The 22,501-nt window shown below is 37.1% G+C and overlaps 1 protein-coding gene across 2 annotated transcripts in view; it reads right to left on the bottom strand.

Moving 5' to 3' along the window:
• Positions 1–21,511, bottom strand: part of LOC139754776 (zinc finger matrin-type protein 3-like) — a 28,794-nt gene extending 7,283 nt beyond the window's left edge. The window contains exons 1-6 of one of the 2 annotated variants that reach the window (XR_011713954.1): positions 20,815–21,511; positions 18,740–18,883; positions 12,085–12,260; positions 10,172–10,294; positions 8,540–8,661; positions 6,526–6,651 (exon numbers count right to left, since the gene is read on the bottom strand). Coding sequence is in view for 1 of the 2 variants with exons in the window: in XM_071672558.1 (XP_071528659.1) it covers positions 8,540–8,661; positions 10,172–10,294; positions 12,085–12,260; positions 18,740–18,805 (487 nt within the window). In the remaining variant the exon portion in view is untranslated. The remainder of the gene's footprint in view (positions 1–6,525; positions 6,652–8,539; positions 8,662–10,171; positions 10,295–12,084; positions 12,261–18,739; positions 18,884–20,814) is intronic. The other variant, XM_071672558.1, reaches the window with a different exon arrangement.
• Positions 21,512–22,501: the final 990 nt, after the last annotated feature.

Raw genomic sequence — 22,501 nt, 5'->3', positions numbered from 1 at the left:
CTTTAAGTTCCAGTAACAGACATAAATTCAGATACTGTAAACAGATTTCCTTGCTCCAGACTACTATCCACATAAACATCATCTAAGCACTATATCATCATAAGCAAAATCGTCATATCATATCAGATGTTGAGAAAGTAAGATACTATAGCCTCACCAGTTACTGCATTCACTTTACATCTGAACAATAGAAGTTAACTGAGTATTCATCAGTAAAAACTTTGCCATTCTACATTCATTAAAACCATATAATTAATATGGTTTTAATTAATGAACATACAAATATATATAATTAATGAACACACAACACAAAAATCAACAGTAAAATATTCAACATAAAGGGACAGAGCCAAGTATGTAGTGTCCAACTATCTAAAATTCACAGTTAAACTTCACAGATTTTCACAACACAAATTGTGAATTTTACTTTTACAAAAACTGAGAAAGATACCAACTGCAACACTACCTGAAATGGATAACAACCTCCTGGGCTTCAATTCATATATCCAAGACTGGGTATACTGTAATGAATGATTTCATGCTAAGTCTGCCTGGCTACAGTATCAAACCTGTCTTTGAGTATAAGAAAGAAAGCACACTAATTCTTATTATCATTGCACTGATACAAGACCAATTTTCTGATGCTTCGAAAGCTTCAAGGATGCACTCCATAATGGAGGTGGAATACAATGGACTTCTTTGCAGAGGGAAGTTCCTAATACTGCGCTCCTTTTCATACATCGATGATGCTACAGCCTTTTCAAAGTTCACTTCTTACATGCAGTGCAACCCCTTGCAAGTGAAATCCAGTAACATAAGAAAACTGATTCTACACAATAAATACTCTGAATCCAAGAATAATTAGCAATGAATTTTACAAACTGAACAGCAATACAGTCTTTCCCTTACTGGAACAGCAATCATTTCTAAAGAAAAAACTGGCCTAATCATGAATCAACAAAACAATAATTTTGTTAGGTGTTCTTTTAAGCACTTTCTGGAGCCAAACCTCAGCCCAACGCAAAAAATATCTTCTATCCCCAACCTCAAATTCTAAATTCCCGATGTCTATCTATCTATCTATATCTCTGATGCTAATTCCCTTTGGGAACTCCCTCAAGAAGGTGGCAATGGTGAGAAAGTCTCCATAACTATTAAACTCCAACGCTGCTCCCCAATGAAAAAAGGACAAAAAAATGTGAAATCACTTAGAATCATTACCTTCTTTGTCCAATGCAAAAATTGCACATATGTAACAAAACGTGCAAAAATTGCAACTTCTCCATGGCACCCATAAATTTCTTACTGAATACAATGATAAATTTCACAGGGTCTCTAAAATGGGATGCCAAACTGCATGAAGTGTTGCCATTTGAGAGTACCATTGATTTATGCAAATGAATATAAACATAAGATCTACCAACACTCAAAATTATGAATGTATTTTTATTGTGTTTCTGCCATGAAATAGGTAAGTTACCTAAACAATAACAGCATGAAATACAGTGTAAGAGTTTATCCTTATCATACAGCATACTTCACAAAGAAATTATAAGGAACTGATAATTTTTTTCATGAGAAGTTAGTGCCTATTCCTAGAAACTGTTTGTTCGTCTGATTTTTCTCAATGCATTTTCTTTCAGCTTTTCTTACATCATACATTACAAGAAAAAGAAAAATGCTACAAAAGAGGAAACTGTAGTGAAACTTCAGGCATTAAGCAAGATTATCCAAATAATATCTTTATCAAACAAGCAAATTTGTGCTAATACTGTCACATATAAAGTACAATCTACATTCATATAATATGGTAATAATCTAATCAAATATGGCAAATTCATGCTTTTGGAATATACCTGACTACTTAATAGTCTTCCTCAAGTCTAATCTCATTTGTTGAAAAATATCTTCAACCAATCTTAAAGATTCTCTTCTTTCAAAGTTAATTTTCATTGAAAATATTGTTACAAGGAACTTCTGATGACAGAAAAGAAACTTCACAGTCATTTAAAATTCGAAACGCAAGAAAAATATTCAAATGACATTTCTTAATGGAAAAATAACATTTTCTAAGGGAACAAGGAAGCATAAGGAACACAGGAATAAGCCTTAGAGAGGAAACATCCTCACTTGGCTCTTCCCTTTATTTCTTACTGTGGAAAGTATTAAGAGATGGGAGGATTTCCAAACCCAGACTCCCGCTTCTCTTTGTTGCCTTCTACAACATGCACGAGATATATGGGTTGCATTCTTTCTCCCCAATTCCCTATCTAATCATATATAGTAATGATATGTAGAAATCATGGCAATATTCTAAATTTTAAATGCAAATTCATACAAGTGGAATATATTTGGTTTTATATTCAACCATATCCCTTAATCTTAATGTCACATATTCAAAAACAATTTCAAAATTTTTTACACTTTTTATTGTTAAAATCATAAATTTCCCATGCTAATTATTATTTTACAGAAATCTCAATGCCAGATTAGTAAAGTTTATGGTCATTTTCAGGTCATTATACAATAAAAATGGAAAAAAAAGTTGAAAACAAGCTATGGAGAAATACCCATGAAATCTACATATATAGAGAAAATGTTGAAATTCTTGCTATACAGAAATACGGTTATACTAACACGAAAACCTAACAACACATCTAAACCCATGTATTCCATATTCTTATTTCCAATTTCTATGGAAGGTGACACTGGTTTTCCTAATTTAAACAGCCTCCATCCCTATGACTCACTAGATAAAAAAAAATCAATTGGAAAAATGCTAAAAAGATTTCATAGTAGAAATGTAAATTATCTTAACATCTGCATTTTTTCTTTCATTGCAGCTGGCCTTTCCTTCCTAGGCAAAGCAGTATCAGGATGTGAGGCTTCGATGAAATAAATCCTTGCTCTGTTCCTTCTATTCCTAATTTTAAAAGGTGATCATAAAGGAAGGGAAGGATTTCCTACCCACTATGCTACTCTTAGACACTTTATAAAATACAAAGGAGAGATACACAGAAACTATCTTTTTTCCTCTACTTCGATATAACATTTGTAATTATATCATAAATATTATTCCTGAGGAGAATACTTCCCACATATTCCCTGCATGCCATAGAAGGCAACTAAAAGGAGAGGGGAGCAGGGGGGCTGGAAATCCTTCCCTCTAATTTCTAATTTTCCAAAGGAAGGAACAGAGATGGGGGTCAAGTGAGGATATTTCCTCTAAGGCTCAGTCCTCTATTCTTAACGCTAACTCGCTAACGCGGGAAATGGTGATAAGTTTAAAAAAACTCATACATATATAAAGCAACAAAGAAAAGATTGAATACACATCAATACTGCAAATACAAATCAGTTATCTTTTTTCTCCATGAAACAACCAATTAAATATCTTTACACATTTAAATACTTGCATCCTTTTCAGAATCTGTTAGAACATTATGGTTTTAACAAACCTAAACATCTTCAAACAAACAAATGATTTCCTTCATCAGTTCACTCCTTGAATTCATCATCCAGGTAACTTATGATTATCCATATACTCATCAAAATTTTTCACTCAACCATTCTTTATACTTTTCCACTAACACCTCTGTGCATATTACACACTACCTTTTGAATCCTTTTTGTCTTTTCATTCCTTAATTCCTTATCATACTATTCACTTTCTTACTAAAGCAGCCAATTTCAACAAATGGCTTTTCTGTCTATTCTAACATCCCTACCTGAAAATCAACTACTATATAATATTTCTCTAGTGATCCTCTTCACAAAACCTTCTTAGATACAAATGAGTGGAGGCTGTCATTTCTCCAATCATATTTCACTGCCTCATTCCTTTTAGCAAAACAGAAATTAGCTTCCAATGTTGAATCCTCTTCAACAGCCTCCACTCATTTGTATCTAAGAAGGTTTTGTTTACTGACTGACATGGAATGAACTAGCAAATGCCCCATTCAAGATCATCTTGTGTGAGATGAAAAAGTAAAAGAAAGGGAATTAGGAAACTAATTACAGTTAAGCAAAATTTTGAAGAAGATATTGCTTGAATCTTTAGAAATTCAAGGCCTTTATATCTAAATATTCCTTCAAGAGTATTACTGTGTTCAAGCTGTTTTCCCTATGTGTAAACCAGGAAAACATTGTCACTGACCAAACAACTTAACCTCAATAATTTGGCCCCAACCACTTCAAAAAAAAATTTCAAACCATTTCAGAAAAAATTACTGTAAGTTCGAGATGCCAAGTGATGGAGGTGACTGAACACAGAATAAGTGAGGAGCAGGGGGTTTGAGGAAAGAAGGGGATGTGTGGATCAGATTTTTGTAATAAAGCTAACAATGGAAGAGTATTTAGCGAAAGGAAAGAAGTTGTATGCAGCTTTTACGGATCCAGAGAAAGCATATGACAGAGTTGAGTGGCATGTTTTGTGGAATGTGTTAAGGATATATGGTATAGGACAACTGTTGGATGGTGTAAAAGCCTTTTATAAAAGAAAAAATGCATATGTGAGAGTGGATGGAGAGCTGAGCAATAGTTTTGAGATACATGTAGGTGTGAGGCAGGGCTGTGTGATGTCACCATGATTTTGTAATATATACAAGGATGAAGTGATAAGAAATGAAAGCAGAACTAGGAAAAGGGTTGCAAAGATGGAGTGCAGTGGAGAGATATGGTGACTATCAGCAAGCCTGTCTGCAGCTGATACTGTCTTGTTTGCACAGAGTGAAGAGGTGTTGCAGAAGGTTGTTAGTGTGTTTTATAATGTGTGCAAGCACAGATTGAAAGTAAATGCATGTGAAGGTAAAGTAATAGTGTCTGGAAGGAAACAGATTGAAAGTACAGATTTTGCAAAACCATATAGAAAGAAGAGAGAAAGAAGAAAGTGTACTAAATCATGCTGTAGATATGGGGGGAAAAAGACTGGAAGAAGTGAGGGAATCTATGTATCTGGAAGCTGTCTTGGGCAAGTGTGGAGATATGGAGGAAGACCCTTAATAGAATACTGAAAGGTAAAGGTGTAAGTATGGAAGTGAGGAGAGGATTAAGGGACAGCATTGACCTCCCAAACCTGACTTCTGCAGCTGAAACATGGACATGGATTGAGGTGCAGAGATCAAGAATCCAGGCTGTGGAATTAAGGTTTTGAGAAGAGCATGTGGTGTGACTAGATGGAATGAAGAAAGAAATAAAAGAGTGTATGAGAGATGTGGTATGGTAAGGAATGCAAAGGGAGTGAATTGTGGAGTTGTACAATAGGTGAAACATAATATTTTAAGGTGGTTTGGGCATGTGGAAAAAATGTGACTGGGAGTTTACAAGGAGTATATGATAGTACAATTAAAGGGGTTGTTGTGATTGGACGACCACCTGTGACATGGGCAAATAGGGTGGAGGAATACTGAAGGGAGAGAAAGTGAGGAAGAATGCATGGAATGGTGTATTCAAGAGAGGCATATAAGGAAAGGGATAAGTGGAGACTCGTTTGCTAAGGCCACCTCTTGATGGGAGTTCCCGGAGGGAATAGGCATCAGAGATATCAATAGATAGGTAGACAGAAAAATATCCGCAATCCACCATCAACTTCTGAATCAAAAAATCATTCTAATCAAGGTAAAAATAACATGATCCATCTCCACTATAGATAAAATGATGTCTTCAAAAATTACCAGTTATCAATACTTGTAACCTCAGACAAGACTTCTAAAAGCTGCACAGAAAAAGGCAAAGACCACCAGAAGTCACTATGAAGCCTATAACAGGAGTATACAAACTTTAAATGCTAACTAGCCTCAACAACTATTTCACATTTTGGCTTAACCCCTTCCCTTACCTGCTTTTCTTTATCAAAGTATGTTCCAAACATCATCAGTCTCATCTAATGCAGTTTTGAAATATACAGATAAAAAAGCCATACAGAAAATATTTTGTTTTAAATGTTAATATTCTCAATACTACATAATGAAATACACATTTCCTGAAAGCCCAAGAATACAAAAGCAGATGAAAAAACAGAAAATGTACCTTTATGAATTTCAGATAGCTAAAGACATTAGAAATAACAAAGGAAAATGACAACTTGTTGAAGAAATGCATTAATCCTATCAATTCATTATATCCCATGATGCACCAATACCTGCTTGTCACTTCCACTATCATGTCAGCAGGTTCATTTCTGTATCAAGGAAATCTTAGTGATACAGCAATATAATCTGATGTTCACTGGATGTATAAGTGACCATTATTACCAACAAAAGCAAATGGTTGGGTAGGTGCAATAAGATGTAAAGATACCTTTACTGGGGTCCACTTCATAGAATAAGCTGGACTATCTATGTCAGAGTTTTTAGAATCTTGAAGGATTACCTTTAAGGTGTGTCTATATAATCATCACTATTATATTCATCATTATTCAGAATACTATCTATCCATCTATATCACTAATGACCTTCCCATCCAGGAACTCCCATCATGGGGGTGGCCACAGCAAAAGAGTCTCCACTTATCCCTGTCCTTACATACCTCCCATGGTGTTGCGATTAGCATCCCTGATCATGACGCATTCACAGGCCGCCCAGGGTCAAGCACATAGGTTCGAATCCTGGTTACATCAGTCGGTCCACAGTCAACCCAGCTGTTCATCCACCCCTAAGGGTTGGTCGATAAAATGGGTACCTGGGTTAGGCTAAGGTATATACATAGTATATATATAACGTTAATGGGATGGCCTTGATTAAGGCCACAGCTGTCCATGTCGTCTCAGCTAACATAAAAAAAAGACACTATCCTAAGCATTCTTCCACTGTTTCTTTCCTCCAATACTCTTCCACTCTGTTTCCCCATGTCACAGGTGGTCATCCTCAAACACCAATCCCTTTAATCACACTATCACATACTCTTCTTGTAAACCTTAGCTTTGCAATCTTTTCACAAAACCAAATTACTTCATAATAATGAGGGCGAAAAACAGGAGAAAGACAGAAATAAACTAGATGCATGAATCCCCTTTAAGAGACACTTTGCTTTGATTTTGTTTGCTGAACTAATAAAGTCAGAGTTTTTCTCCTCATTAGGTGAGGTATTATGCGTATTCACTTTTTGTCTCACAGCCATCACCATCATATTCATAGTTACTCAACAAACTGGGAGTTATAAACAGGGGAAAAAAAAAACACAAACAAGGCACCTTGTTTGAGACATGCCTCACCATACTGTCATCTTGCACAGGGGTCCCGGGTTCGATCCTGGCTGTTGGAGGTTTGTACGTTCTATGAAGGTGCGCGTTCATATGCACTTTATTCGTATTCATATACCTCCGCGTTGTACAGTTAGGTTCGGTAAAACGCTATCAGGTGGCTATGTGCGTCTGTTCAGAAATAACCGATATAGACCCCGTTGCTCACCATTGTGAGACGAAGGGTATTCGAGTACTTAGTATTTCGAATAGTTGTTTCCTATCATACAGTCCCATAGCCTAGCGGTTGGCATGCCTGCCTCTTGCACAGGGGTCCCGGGTTCGATCCTGGCTGTTGGAGGTTTGTATGTTCTATGAAGGTGTGCGTTCATATGCACTTTATTCGTATATATATAATTTCCAGAATGCTCCAATAAAACCACATCAAACTAGTTTGGTATATTCTCAAATATAACGTGACTATCATGTTAACAACAAAAAGATGGACCAAAGACATCAGCTGCTAGCAGCCTTCAGGCTGGCCTAACCAAAAGCAGATATTTCAAGCAAGACAAACAATTCTCAATGAAACACCAAAACAACTTCAAGTAACTCCAGTATTTAAGAGATCTTCTCAAGAACTAATCACACTTCTCAAAAAAGATGATACATCACATAATAAAAGGCAAGCCATAACTTTGAGCCGAGGTGTCAGAGCACAAGAGGTTTGCTTAATGATTGTTAGGTGATTATTATTTCAAGCCTGGCATTTGTTTCCACAGCCACTCAGCAAACTTTTGCATATGTGTTTGGTACTTTTAGGACTGTGTAGTTTCAAACTAGCCTCTGGAGATGATCAAGGATAAAACTGAGTTGCTCACATGTTCAATGCAGAATGCAAAACCTAAACATAATGATTTTCTTGCAAAGATACAGTGAATATGGATTACATTATGATAGGCACTCAAGAGACTATAAGAAAGACACATACCTACATGCGGAATTAAATAAACATTACTTTACATGAACTCCTTTTGAAGTGTGCACCCATAATCATCTTTGTCTAAGTAATGCTATCACTAATATAATGACTACAAAAACTAATGGGAGGAAAATGCTTGAAAGGTATCTAAACACAAATCACTGTAAGTACTTAAGTCACAAGTCGCTTTGATCAGGATTCCCTTCACATTCAAATTAAGAAAAGCTTTCAAGTAAACTTATTACTTGCAGATACAACTTGACACGGTCATTCTACTGGTTTCCAGAAAGTATGACAAAATACTGAGCAAATGGCTTAATTCCTTTCTAATATGCTTTCAAGAAGTGGCAAGAATCAACAACCAAGTATTCCTCACTGACCTGTTGTAGTTGTTGTGGTCTTTGCATTTTGTCTCTGAGCCTTCAAGTGTCGCTGACCTGATATGTGACCATCAAGCTGAGCCTGGGATGATGCTGAAACATTACACAGCTCACAGAAGAACCTAAAATTAAAACATAACAGCTAAGAAATTTCTTGTCTCATTTTCATTCAGATAAGAAACTGATGTCAGCAATTCTACCCTTTCCACCATCATTTCTCAAAAAAAGTTTTCACATTACAAGCATTCCTACTGTAGAATGATATGTGAGCAGTGTAATAGTTAACTGAGCGATATGAAGGAAGAACATGTAATGAACACCAAATATTATGCTCAGCTACAAGAAACATCCACTCTTCTTCATTTACTTCTAAGATTACAATTTATGGTGGACAAATATGAAAGAAAAAAATGAAACAGATGTCCAACCATGCAGGAACAACCAGGATGGAATGGTTAAGTTAGCTTTAGGTCATCACATTACAATTTATTGACCCCTGCCAACCAACATAAATGATACTATGATACCCTGGGCCAAACTCTAATACTCATACCACCTGGGCCTTCAGATCTGTGCATCAAACAAATTCAAACCATTGACCAAATACATATTTACAGCCCATATATATATTATTCTCAAAAGAATGACAGCTGACCAAGGAAGGTTATCTAAAAAAACATTTCTGGGGGATTCACAAAAAACAAGCCCTCAACATATTTTTCCCCGAGTTATTTTTCTGGTGAAGCAGTCTATTTTCAACAACACATGAATCTTTATCGCTGTAACAATTCAAAGATGTGCAACGATGGCATGCTGAATGAATATCTATATGATCACTTGTTTTACAAACCATCTTTTGAATAAGAGTTGGGAATTATACTCTAAAAAAATTGCTGAAGTCCAACACAGAACGAAAAATGAGCCTATGAAAGCCAAACACATAAACTGATTCACATTCCATAAATCACTAAGATCACATCCACAGATCCATTAGCTTTGTTATACTATGTCAATAATGTAAAGGCACTTCAAAATCCCAATGTCAATTACAAAGAAACAACCTATAATGACCAAATATACATGTACTAAGAGAATGAATAGCATAAACCTTCAACGATTCTTCCAAGGTTTCGTGTATTTTGTGTTCTGATCTCTTACAAAGGTTTTGCCTACCCTCCCTTTTCTTAGCTTTTTAAGAAGTAATTGCCTTTCTTTAAGGTCAAATTTTGTGTCATCCCAATGTACGTTGCTCTTGATTTTTCATGAATGTGAACAAAAGCTAGCTGTTCAGAGAAGTTGGGTTCCTGGAAAACAATAACTAGCTGAGCATCACAACAGTTCTTCCTTCATTTTCTCTCCAACTACAAGTAAATGAAGTTGTTAAATGAGAAAGACTAAACAGGTTCTGGATATCTTTGGCACTTCCCAGAGACGGAATGACAATAATGAGCAGTGTTTCCTCACAATGGTGCTTCTACATTCAACTCAGTGAAGTCAATGTATATTCATGATACTTTTGTGTGTTATTAGAATACAAAACACACAAGAAAAATTAAATGGAAAGAATATTTTACATTAAAAGCTTATTTCAAACATATCATCACTCCCATACATAATTTTCACATTGCAAACCTTCCTTTCTCCTTCACACTTTCGGGATCAACATCTTTTTTTGCAGGTTCTCCGGCCTCTTCATCAGATGGAGGGTCCAGGTTTAGGCCAAGTCTCTCAGCTGACACTCTTGGGTCTGGTGGCCTGGAATATAATTTGTATAAATAATAAACAGCTTCAAAATTATACAAATGTAGGTGTGCTGACAATTAGATAAAGATAGCATTCAGAAAGCATTTAGATGGTGTTCAATGAGTGTTATTAAATGACAAAATGAACAGGGAGAGAAGAAAGCATAAAGGAAAACTTCCGTAAAATATATAAAACAAACAAAAAAATCACTGAAATAAGGCATTAAGATTTCTCTTGCATATCATGAGAAGCAACAAACAGGGAGGATTGGCAACTGAACATCCTCCCATTCTGTATTATCTTTCAAAAAAAAAAAAAAAAAGAGGAGCCAAGTAATAATTACTCCTTGAAGACTCAAGACAGGGTGTGTGAATGTGCATGGATGTGACCATGATGGATTTGAGGAAGAGGTTGGTGCTAAGTCTGATGAGATAACCTGGTTATTTTTACCTTAACAGAAAATACACAGAACAAGAAGGAGCAAGAATGGTTTAGAAATGTTGATGGGGGGAGTCTAAGATTAGTTTGTGACTGGGAAAGAGCAAAAACAGGGTAACATTTCTAATTTAGGAATTGTGTTAATGATTACAAAACTAAGTTAAAATGAAAGCAGACTACAAGAAGTGGTAAATGTTTTTGCTTATGCACCTGGTAGTAAAAAAAAAAGGAAAGAAGACTGAAGTCCTTTGTAGATGTTGAATGAGTGTTTTGGTGACTTTGATGAAATGGACTGAATACTGGTGAAAGAGATCTTCATGCAAGAGTTGGTGTTATGGCAACTGGAAGTTTAAATGGAGAGTATGGGGTTCCTAATGTAAAGGAATATGAAGAGGACCTTGTACAGATGTGCAATGGAGGAGGAATGGTGACAGAAAAATGTTTTTAACAAAAGTACATAAATAAGTACACATGAGAAAGCGGGGTTTCTGGTTATCAGGGATTGCAAGATTATGTGCTAATTGAGGCTGTTGCATGTGAACATGCTAAGGGGTGGCAAAGAGAATGTCCTATCATTTGTTGGTGCAGGCAAGTGTGAAAGTCTGCGATGAGTTGGACGATACTTATTCACCTTAAATCTCATTTGCCCTCTTTTTCAGCCTCTACACCTCCCTCTTGACCTCCTGGCACTTTCTCTAGTACTTTTCCCAATCTCTTGCACTCCTTCCCTGTAGGTAATGCCCATTCACCTCACTTTCACTAGCAACTTAAATATCATCCCACCACTCACTACCCTCTCTTACATGCTTATCTGTTTTGAACAAAATGTTTAGAACAAAAGTACATAAATAAGTACACATGGGTAAGTGGGGTTTCTGGTCAACAGGGATTGCAAGATTATATGCTAATTGACAGACATACAATGAAGAGGCTGTTGTGTGTGAACATGCTAAGGGGTGGCAAAGAGAATGTCCTATCATTTGTTGGTGTAGGCAAGTGTGAAAGTCTATGATGAGTTGGACGATACTTATTCACCTTAAATCTCATTTGCCCTCTTTTTCAACCTCTACACCTCCATCTTGACCTCCTGCCACTTTCTCTTGTGCTTTTTCCAATCTCTTGCACTCCTTCCCTGTACGTAATGCCCATCCACCTCACTTTCACTAACAACTTAAATTTCATCTCACCACTCACTACTCTCTTTTACATGCTTATCTCCCACCTTCTGCTTACTACATACTTCTCTCACATGTAAACAAGCTTCCCTAAATAATTCCCATTCCTAGCCCACTCCCCTGGCTTCATTTACTGCAAATATAAGATATATATAGTTATCAAGAGTATCTTTTACAAAAAAATCTTACATTCTTTGCCATTTCCCAGTGTCTTGATTATAGTATCCAGCCTTGAGAGGTTTAAGCCCATGTAAAACACGCTGATGATTTCGACCCATGTAATGTTGCTGCGCATGTTGTTCCGAAGTGAAGCTTAAATCACAGCACTTGCAGTACAGCTTACTTACATCTAACGGTTCCACTTTCTGCAACAAAACCCAAATAAAAGAGCACATTTCAAGTAATGAGTTATATACAGTATTAAACTAATACAGTTTATACATTCTAATGTCTTCAATCCAATATTTCAAAATCCAGCGACTCCTAAGATCTGATACTTGACTAGTCTGGCACTTGTGAATGTACTAGTCTGGCACTTGTGAATATACAAATCTGGTACTTGTGAAAGTACTGATGTCACTTGTGAATAAACAGGTCTGGCACTTATGAATGTCCTTGTGCTCAACAAAACCCTTAACACTATGACTTCTATGTAATCACCTGTAAGTAACCTAGGCTACAATATATACCTATCCCCACATAATAGCATCTCATTTACTAGAATTATACTGTAAAGGAACTCATAAATCATGCAATCACTTCAATCAAATAAAGCAAAATTTAGAGGGACTAATTGGAGTGGGAGCAAGGGGCCAGAAACCTTCTCCTTCTTGTACTGAAACCTTCTTAAAGTGAAAGAAGATGGAGGAGCCAAGTAATGAGTGCTCCTGGCTCAGGGTATATGAATGTATGTGGACGCAACCAGGATGAGAACATGAAATGTTCAGAGAAAAGCCTGGATATTCTGGCTCTAAACTTAGCCCAAATGGAGAGGGGAAGAATTGTTTGATAGTGTGAGGAGGTAAAGTCTGGGGTTAAAGTGAGAATTAGAGAAACTTGGTCATATTGGGTGATATGAGTGTGAAAGTGGGATATGATGAAATTGCTGAGATAGTAGGTAAATGGGGAGTGCCTGGAGTAAATAAAAATGAAAGCTATCTTCTGGATACTGTGCTGAGAGGGGTCCATCCCTTGCAAACATCTTTTTTCAGCACAAAATGATCCACAGATATACTTGGATGAGGAATGATGGAAGAGAAGAGCAAAAGGCTTTGATTGACTACGTGGTAGTAAATGAAAGACTGAGTAAGGCTGTGCTGAATGCTAAAGTCATGAAAGCATTCTTTGGAGACTGATCATTTTCGCAGTTATAGTGGGGATGAGGATCAAGGTGAAGTGAAGGTATGGTATAAAGAAGAATGAAGAGGAAAAAGTGTTGCAAGCAAGAAGAAGAAACAGGAAAAATACAGGGAGGAGTACAAAAGGAAGGTAACTGAAAGCTTAGCTGATGTGTTTAAAATGTTTGAAAAATAGTAGCAAAGGTTGTAGAATCAGCATTTGGATACAAGGTAGTGAGATACAGGAATAAAAGGGCAATACATGATGGAAAAAGAAATTAGAAAAGCTGTGGAAGAGAAGAAAATGGCATATGGCATACTGCTCAATATACCAGTGGAAGTTCAGCAAAGAGGGAAGGAAGAATAAAAAACATGTGAGCAAAATGTTAAAGAAGCTGACAGAGGAAAGCAAAGAAAGAGCAGATGAAGGTTTTTGGAAGGAAGTAAGTAAAAAGTTTTGAGATAATAAGAAACTATACTAGAAGGAGAAGAAAAAACAAAGAGGTGGATGTAAGAGTAGAAATGGTGATGTGAGAAATAAGGAAGGGGAATTGCTGAATCAAAAGGAGGAAGTGAAAGGAAGATGAAGAACTGATGAATGTGGAAGAAAGAGAGGCAGCAGTTGTTACATGAAAGGGTATGGAGGAGGAAAGGAAGAGGATACAAGTGCTTGGACCTAAAAAAATAAAACGGAGTTAGGAAGGGCAATAATGATGCTGAAGGTAGGAAAGAAATCTGGAGTGGATGGGATTATGGGTGAAATGCTGAGGTATGGAGAAAGAAATGAAAAGGCGTATGAGAGGTGTGATATTGTAAGGAATGCAAAGGAAGTGAATTATGGAGTGGTAGAATGGGTGAGACATAATGCTTTGAGGTGGTTTGGGCACTTGGAAGAATGCAAGACTGGGAGTTTACAAGGAGATAGTATGATAGTACAATTAAAGGGGTTGGTGTGAGTGGAAGACCACCTGTAACATGGGAAAATAGGGTGGAGAAATACTGGAGAGAGAGAAACAGAGGAAGAATGGTGCATGCAAGGGAGGCATGTAAGGAGAGGGGTAAGTGGGGACTCCTTTGCCATGGCCACCCCTTGATGGGAGTTCCTAGAGGGAACGAGCATCAAAGATATAGAAAGACAGATAGATAAAAACACAAAAGGAGGTAGTACCTCTGATGAAAAAACTATGGGAATGTACTGATATAATGAAAAAAGCAAATTCTAGACTGATGCAGGTAAGAAAGAAGGATGATTATTAAAGGTGGACGACTGTCGGTGCTTGTCCATCTGGAAGTCAAAAGAATGACGGCTTTTGGGAGAGACCATGTGAGCATGCATGGGATCAAGACTTTGTGGAGGAATATTTGGATGTAAGAGTAGAAATGGTGATGTGAGAAATAAGGAAGGGGAATTGCTGAATCAAAAGGAGGAAGTGAAAGGAAGATGAAGAACTGATGAATGTGGAAGAAAGAGAGGCAGCAGTTGTTACATGAAAGGGTATGGAGGAGGAAAGGAAGAGGATACAAGTGCTTGGACCTAAAAAAAATAAAACGGAGTTAGGAAGGGCAATAATGATGCTGAAGGTAGGAAAGAAATCTGGAGTGGATGGGATTATGGGTGAAATGCTGAGGTATGGAGAAAGAAATGAAAAGGCGTATGAGAGGTGTGATATTGTAAGGAATGCAAAGGAAGTGAATTATGGAGTGGTAGAATGGGTGAGACATAATGCTTTGAGGTGGTTTGGGCACTTGGAAGAATGCAAGACTGGGAGTTTACAAGGAGATAGTATGATAGTACAATTAAAGGGGTTGGTGTGAGTGGAAGACCACCTGTAACATGGGAAAATAGGGTGGAGAAATACTGGAGAGAGAGAAACAGAGGAAGAATGGTGCATGCAAGGGAGGCATGTAAGGAGAGGGGTAAGTGGGGACTCCTTTGCCATGGCCACCCCTTGATGGGAGTTCCTAGAGGGAACGAGCATCAAAGATATAGAAAGACAGATAGATAAAAACACAAAAGGAGGTAGTACCTCTGATGAAAAAACTATGGGAATGTACTGATATAATGAAAAAAGCAAATTCTAGACTGATGCAGGTAAGAAAGAAGGATGATTATTAAAGGTGGACGACTGTCGGTGCTTGTCCATCTGGAAGTCAAAAGAATGACGGCTTTTGGGAGAGACCATGTGAGCATGCATGGGATCAAGACTTTGTGGAGGAATATTTGGATGTAAGAGTAGAAATGGTGATGTGAGAAATAAGGAAGGGGAATTGCTGAATCAAAAGGAGGAAGTGAAAGGAAGATGAAGAACTGATGAATGTGGAAGAAAGAGAGGCAGCAGTTGTTACATGAAAGGGTATGGAGGAGGAAAGGAAGAGGATACAAGTGCTTGGACCTAAAAAAATAAAACGGAGTTAGGAAGGGCAATAATGATGCTGAAGGTAGGAAAGAAATCTGGAGTGGATGGGATTATGGGTGAAATGCTGAGGTATGGAGAAAGAAATGAAAAGGCGTATGAGAGGTGTGATATTGTAAGGAATGCAAAGGAAGTGAATTATGGAGTGGTAGAATGGGTGAGACATAATGCTTTGAGGTGGTTTGGGCACTTGGAAGAATGCAAGACTGGGAGTTTACAAGGAGATAGTATGATAGTACAATTAAAGGGGTTGGTGTGAGTGGAAGACCACCTGTAACATGGGAAAATAGGGTGGAGAAATACTGGAGAGAGAGAAACAGAGGAAGAATGGTGCATGCAAGGGAGGCATGTAAGGAGAGGGGTAAGTGGGGACTCCTTTGCCATGGCCACCCCTTGATGGGAGTTCCTAGAGGGAACGAGCATCAAAGATATAGAAAGACAGATAGATAAAAACACAAAAGGAGGTAGTACCTCTGATGAAAAAACTATGGGAATGTACTGATATAATGAAAAAAGCAAATTCTAGACTGATGCAGGTAAGAAAGAAGGATGATTATTAAAGGTGGACGACTGTCGGTGCTTGTCCATCTGGAAGTCAAAAGAATGACGGCTTTTGGGAGAGACCATGTGAGCATGCATGGGATCAAGACTTTGTGGAGGAATATTTGGATGTAAGAGTAGGTGACGTGGCAAATGATATAATTGAGAGGCATGAGGTGCCAGATATAAATGAAAATTGTAAGCAGCTTATAGTTTGCCAAAAAAGGATTGACAATTGGAAATACCAAGATGAAAATAAGGTACATACATACGTATACATAAGAGGGTGAGGTTTGGGTTCAAAAAGTACTATAGGTATGACAGGTATGCAAGAAAGAGATCACAGGATGTAAATGTGCTAAGCACATGTTTTGGTGAGGTTTGTGTGAAAATTTATTGCAGTTTTAGAAGAGGAAATGACATAGGTGGGGACAGTGAGTGAGCTTAATTGTAGAATTGCATAAAGTGAGAGTTAATAAAACAAGGGGAGTGAGCGAGGAGTGGAAGGTACTGATGGAAGGAATGCCTGTGTTGAAAGTGAAGTGTGTGATATGCAGGAGGTGGAAGGTGAGCATACGGGAAAGGGTAATGAGTGGGGATGAGGAAATTAAGTGTCAAGTGAAACAAAAAAAAACAGAGGCATATGGGTGGCACCTGCTGAGAAGGAGTATGATTGACTGGGAGGTGTATAAGAGAAAGTATTTACAAGGTCAACAGGCAAGGTGAGGAGCTGAAAGCGGAACAAAGGAACACATAAAAAGTGGTCAGTAGAAACCATGGGATGGTCTAGGAGGTGTATAAGAGAAAGTATTTACGAGATCAAGTGGAGGGTGAAGGAGCTGAAACTGGAACAAAGAAACACATATAAAGTGGTCAGTAGAAACCATGGGATAGTGTGCAGGGCTTAGCCACGGATGGGAGCTCTGGTTTCAGTACATTTACATGGCAGCTATGGAGTAGATGAGAGAAAGTGAGACTGCATTTTGTCTGTTCCTGGTGCTACCTAGATACAGCAGGAAATGGCAAACAAGTATGGAAATTACCATCATAATGAAATGGGATTTCTAAATTCCAATAACTAGCACATCTTTCTTTTGTACTAAGCTAACTTTAAGGTATGACTAAATGGGTGTTTTCCCCTGTTTTTGTATTGTTTCAGTTTGCAATAGCTGTAATATAACAACAAAAAGTTCAAAAATAAAAGGAAATGTTCATGTAGTACCAGGAGCACAGAAGGCAGGAGATGTAATTTTTGAGGCTGGTCCAAGCCATGCCACTTCAGTTGATATACTCTCAATGTAAATTCACTAAACTTATGAAAACATCTGTAGTTTTAGTTACAAGTTCTGTCTTCCAAACTTCTATCTCCTGAACTTTTTTTCTTACATGTGGTGCTTATATTCTAATCATGTTTTCCTAGGACTACTAGTAAAATAAATATTTTTGGGTCTTGGGAGTTCAAAGTAGCAAACAAAGTTGCAGTTAAATGAAGAATCCCAACACTTCTTCATTATCATACACTACAAGCAATATTTTCTCTCAATGAACAGAGCTGGTAGGCCTCCATATTTTCATCTTTACCCTTGTAATGATGTGTTCCTCTCATCACCAGAGGCATATTCACTCATTATTTCCTTTAATATGTTGTGTTTCAAGCTATACCTCCTTACTCGTATAAATGTGAACTAAACAGTAAATTGATTAATCATCACATAACCAATTGCTAAAATGAACAAAGGCAAAATCTGACAGAGAAGAAATGACAAATGGACATATAACCATTATGCATATTAAATGCAAAAAGAGGCAGAGAAAGCATAAGGCATTACCAAGCAGCAAACTGAGACAGCAACTGGTTGGTGGTAACATGATTTCTAAGCTTAAGCCTCTATATTAGTGAGACATCCAACAAGACTTAAATTTGCCAAATCAATGTTCTCAGCTTCTTGATCCACTTATCCAACAAAGAAAAAACACTTCCTATATGGCAGTGCTTCTGTAAGAGACCAACCCCTACCAATTTTCTGCCTGTAAATAAATCTCATAGAAATACATAAATCTGTTTCTATATCTATAATTATAATACCCATTCCCTCCAGGAACACTAATCAAAAGGGTGGATACATCAAAGTCTTCACTTAACCCTGTCCTTTCATGTCTCTCTTGCATAAACGATTACCCACATTCTTTCCCTCCAGTAGTCGTACACTCTATTTCCCCATGTTAAAGAAGGTCTTCCTCTCACACAGCCCCTTTCATCATACTATCATACACTCTTCTTGTAAACTCCCCACCCTGAATTCTTTTCACATGCCCAAACCACCTTAGTGTGTTATATTTCACCCACTCAACCACTACACAATTAATTCCCTTGCATTCCCTGCCATATCCCATCTCTCATACACCCTCCTTGTTGTTTTCTTCATTCCATCTAGTCATACTACATGCTCATCTCATATAACACATATCAATAGCCTGTTTCACATTTGCTTAACCTTGTGAAAGATAACAACTACATCCATTTCATTCTCTACGTTATCTAAGTTTACAAACCTTTTTAGAGGTTGATAAATCTATCTTTGCTAACTTTGTTGCAGGCTGACCATCTTTTCGAGCCATTCCCGATAAATAATTTTGTATTTTTTTTCTATGCTGTTTTCCATCATAGTGGTTCTTGGCCTGGATTATTGAATTTAGCTGAAATATATGAAAAATCATTAATCTTCAAAAGATGAACCCAAGTAACTAGACTAAAGGAAATCACAAAATGCAAAAGTAGGAAAAATTTCTAAGCAGAAAAGGCCAAAAATTCATGGCCATGCTGTAGAGACAAGAATCAAATCATCAACATTCTAACCAAACATTCAAGGCCCTAGTCATACTACAGAAAATCTAAAAACATTGTATTTTTGCATCTATCTCAATACAATCAAGCCACCAAGATATTTGCAGTAAAGGCAATTCTTTCTGTTATGGGAACAAAATCATACTTCCGTGATTACCTGGTATTTTTTTACTTTGTTCTTCAAAGATAATATACATGTAAAGACATATACAAATAGAAGAGCAACATAAATGCAAAGTACAGGATTGGTCCAGTTATCCAAAAATCTAGCAAACCAAAAAGTAAGGATAAATGACAGTAAGGAAAAATCAACCCTTCTTAAAGAAAGCCATCCATTCAAGTTTTGAAGCAAAACTGAATTCAACTGAGAGCGAAAAGAATACATATTCATATCTGCTCCTTTTTGTCCATTCCCATCACCACCCCACCCTACAGAAAACAGCATTGCCACCCCTTGCTACCCCTGCATCAGCGAGGTAGAGCCAGGAAACATACAAAGGAAGGCCACAACCACTCACATCCATTCTCTAGCTGTCATGTGTAATGCACCAAAAACACGGCTCCCTATCCACATCCAGGCCCCATAGACCTTTCCATGGTTTACCCCAGATGCTTCACATATCCTGGTTTAGTTCAGTGACTGCACATCAACCCCAGTATACCACATCATTCCAATTCACTCGATTCTGTGTGTGCCTTTCACCCCTGCACGTTCAGCCCCCTTTAGTCAACTTCTATGACATGTGGGGAATGTATGTGTGCAAATGTTGTTATGGAACTTGAGTTGTTCTATGCATTATATTATATCATATTGTACAGGTTCCATATTATAAAAAAGTATAAGTCAGCAGCTTAGGCTGTGACAGCTAGGAAGGTGTGCATTTAAGCGTGAAGTGGCATGATAGATGCCAAGGGACTTCTGGCCAATCACATCTCACCTGTAAAATCAGCATCTCACTTACACATTTCTTGTTCTCAACAAATCAGAACTGAGTGGAGTGATGGATGATGGGGGACCTCTGGCCAATTACAGCTGAGATGTGGGCCTACCCAGGAGACGTCAGCATCTCATTTACATATTTCTTTTTGTCACCAATCAGAAGTGACCCTATATAACTACCCACTCTTAATAAATAACCCAAGAGGGATTGTGAGAGTTTGAGTCCTTCAGCTGGTCGCACCAAGATGAGTGAAATTTTCTATTGCCCATAATTCATATATTTTGTAGCCACTGTACTGCATTGCCTTTATTTGATTGTAATCTTTGTTAATATATCTATTTTGCCCAAGTGTAAAGTGTAATACAATTATTATTATCATAATTGTGCTTGTGTAGAGAAAGAGATTTCTTGGTTTGACAACTTATCTGGATTGTGATAACGTAACTTTCTGTACCCTTTTTAGCAAACATATCAATTAATAAATAATCCATTAATGGCCACTCACCTCACCCACATGCATTAATATATGTCCCTGTGCCAGCTATTCAAAATCACCAGTCCCTTTTCATCACACAACTTTACAAGCTCTTCATTTTCATCTACACCAGGTACCAAATGCCTCCCAATTATGCCCTAATCTTATAAATCACCAACTCTTGTATTAAATTTATCCTTCATTACTACTCAGTCCCTTGCATCATTAGTGCTAACACACTTACTCAGCTCCTCCCACAACATTTGCCACCCTTCCTGAATCCTCTTGAAGCCAAAAGCATAAAAAGTAATATCATTTTTGCAGGGCAACGTTTGCATCACTTTAATGAAGTTTTTCATTTACTTACCTCGACATCACATAATTCACAAGAATTATTGTGAAACTTTTGAACAAGCTCTTCAGGAAGATTAGGATCAAGATCAACAGGTACTGAAAATGAAAAGAAAATGTTCTGTATAATCAAACCACTAAAAGATAATTCATTATCCAATTTCCCATTTCCAGCACAGGAGGTTTCTGAAAAGTCTTCAGTGACTCCAAATGCTGCAATCTCTTACTTCCCACATAAAGACTCACTTCTCTAACCTATAAGTGCTTTTGCATTCTTGGCTTCCTATGTACACTGATCTCATCTCTCTAATATCCAGTTCAACTCTTCAACTCTAAATATGACTATTACCTAATCATAACACAGAAAAACTCTTCCTTCTACCAAACAACCCATTCTCAATTTCATATCTTATATGGCTCATCAGGATTCTTAATGCAGCCTGTGGACATATTGACAGTTGGTCATTTGTATGAAAAAATCATCCAAGAAGCACACCAATCTGACAAATTATCAAATTTTGGCAATTATCAAGAATTTCTTGAAATTAATATTTTCAAAATCTATTAATAATTTTGACAAGGTAATAATCTTAATATAATAAACATAACTAATGCTTTTGCTTTTAGTATTTGGAGCTAAGAACAATTCCACTGATATATGAATCATTCTGCATTTCCTATGACCCATTATGAAATAACTCTAAGTTTATCAGTGTGATAGAGCTTAATGCAACTTTGGAGGTCAGATGATGAGGGACATCAGTCAAAAGCAGCTACCAATACTCCCTATCACAGGGTTTGAAATTATAATTTGTTAAAACATAACTCACCCTGGTATTATACACAATACAAACATTGAGTAGCAACACTAACTTATTCAGAATATCATATCAATACCATAAATGTTTAGCTATTTGTCTCAAATTTCAGAGTCATATAATTCTCCCTCAACTTTTTCAATATTAAATGCACCTTGGTAGATGTCCTCAGTCTTTTAAATCAAATGAATAATGTTTCAGAGGCACATGTTCTCTAATCCAGGGTTAAGCTTCTTTCATGTGTATTTATGCTCAAAATCATCCATGTAGGCTAATTCCAACACAAACTTTCATACTAATTACAATTTTCATGTTACGGAAATAATGGAAATTATTGTCAATAATCATTCAAGCCCTCTTAACATAATACATTCCTTCATGTGAACATTCAAATATCACTTGTTGCATACTGAATCAATAAGACAAAGTTGAAAATAAAAAGAGATCAGTTGAAAATAAAAAGAGATCAAGACAAAAAAACAATTGGCAAAATCCATTAGGAACTTTCTTCCTTGATATGTACTTTAAATATAATCTAGCTATGGAAACACTGCCAGCACTTCAGTGCACTACTTGCTGAATGTTGCAAAACAAGTGATTCCTGATAATTGTGGTGGTGTATATCTGGAGGACTAATACAGTCTTCCAGGGGAATAGGGCTGTTTGATACTTGACGGGTCATTTCAAAATTAATGTTTTATCAGCAATGTGCTTGTTGGGGAAGAGGGAATCTGCAAGTACACCCTGCTTTAAGTGTGGCACAGAACTTCTTAATCTACTCGAGGGCTGGGATTTTACTGAAAGTATTATTGTTATCTTTTGTAGTCAGACATGTGGTGATAAGCATCAGTTGGATATAGTGTATTACACTTCCTTTTGAAAGGT

Source organism: Panulirus ornatus, chromosome 17 (genome assembly GCF_036320965.1).
Source record: "Panulirus ornatus isolate Po-2019 chromosome 17, ASM3632096v1, whole genome shotgun sequence".
Classification (NCBI taxonomy): Eukaryota; Metazoa; Arthropoda; class Malacostraca; order Decapoda; family Palinuridae; genus Panulirus; species Panulirus ornatus.
Note: the sequence above shows the minus strand (reverse complement) of the source record. Positions and strands in the feature narration are given on the sequence as shown.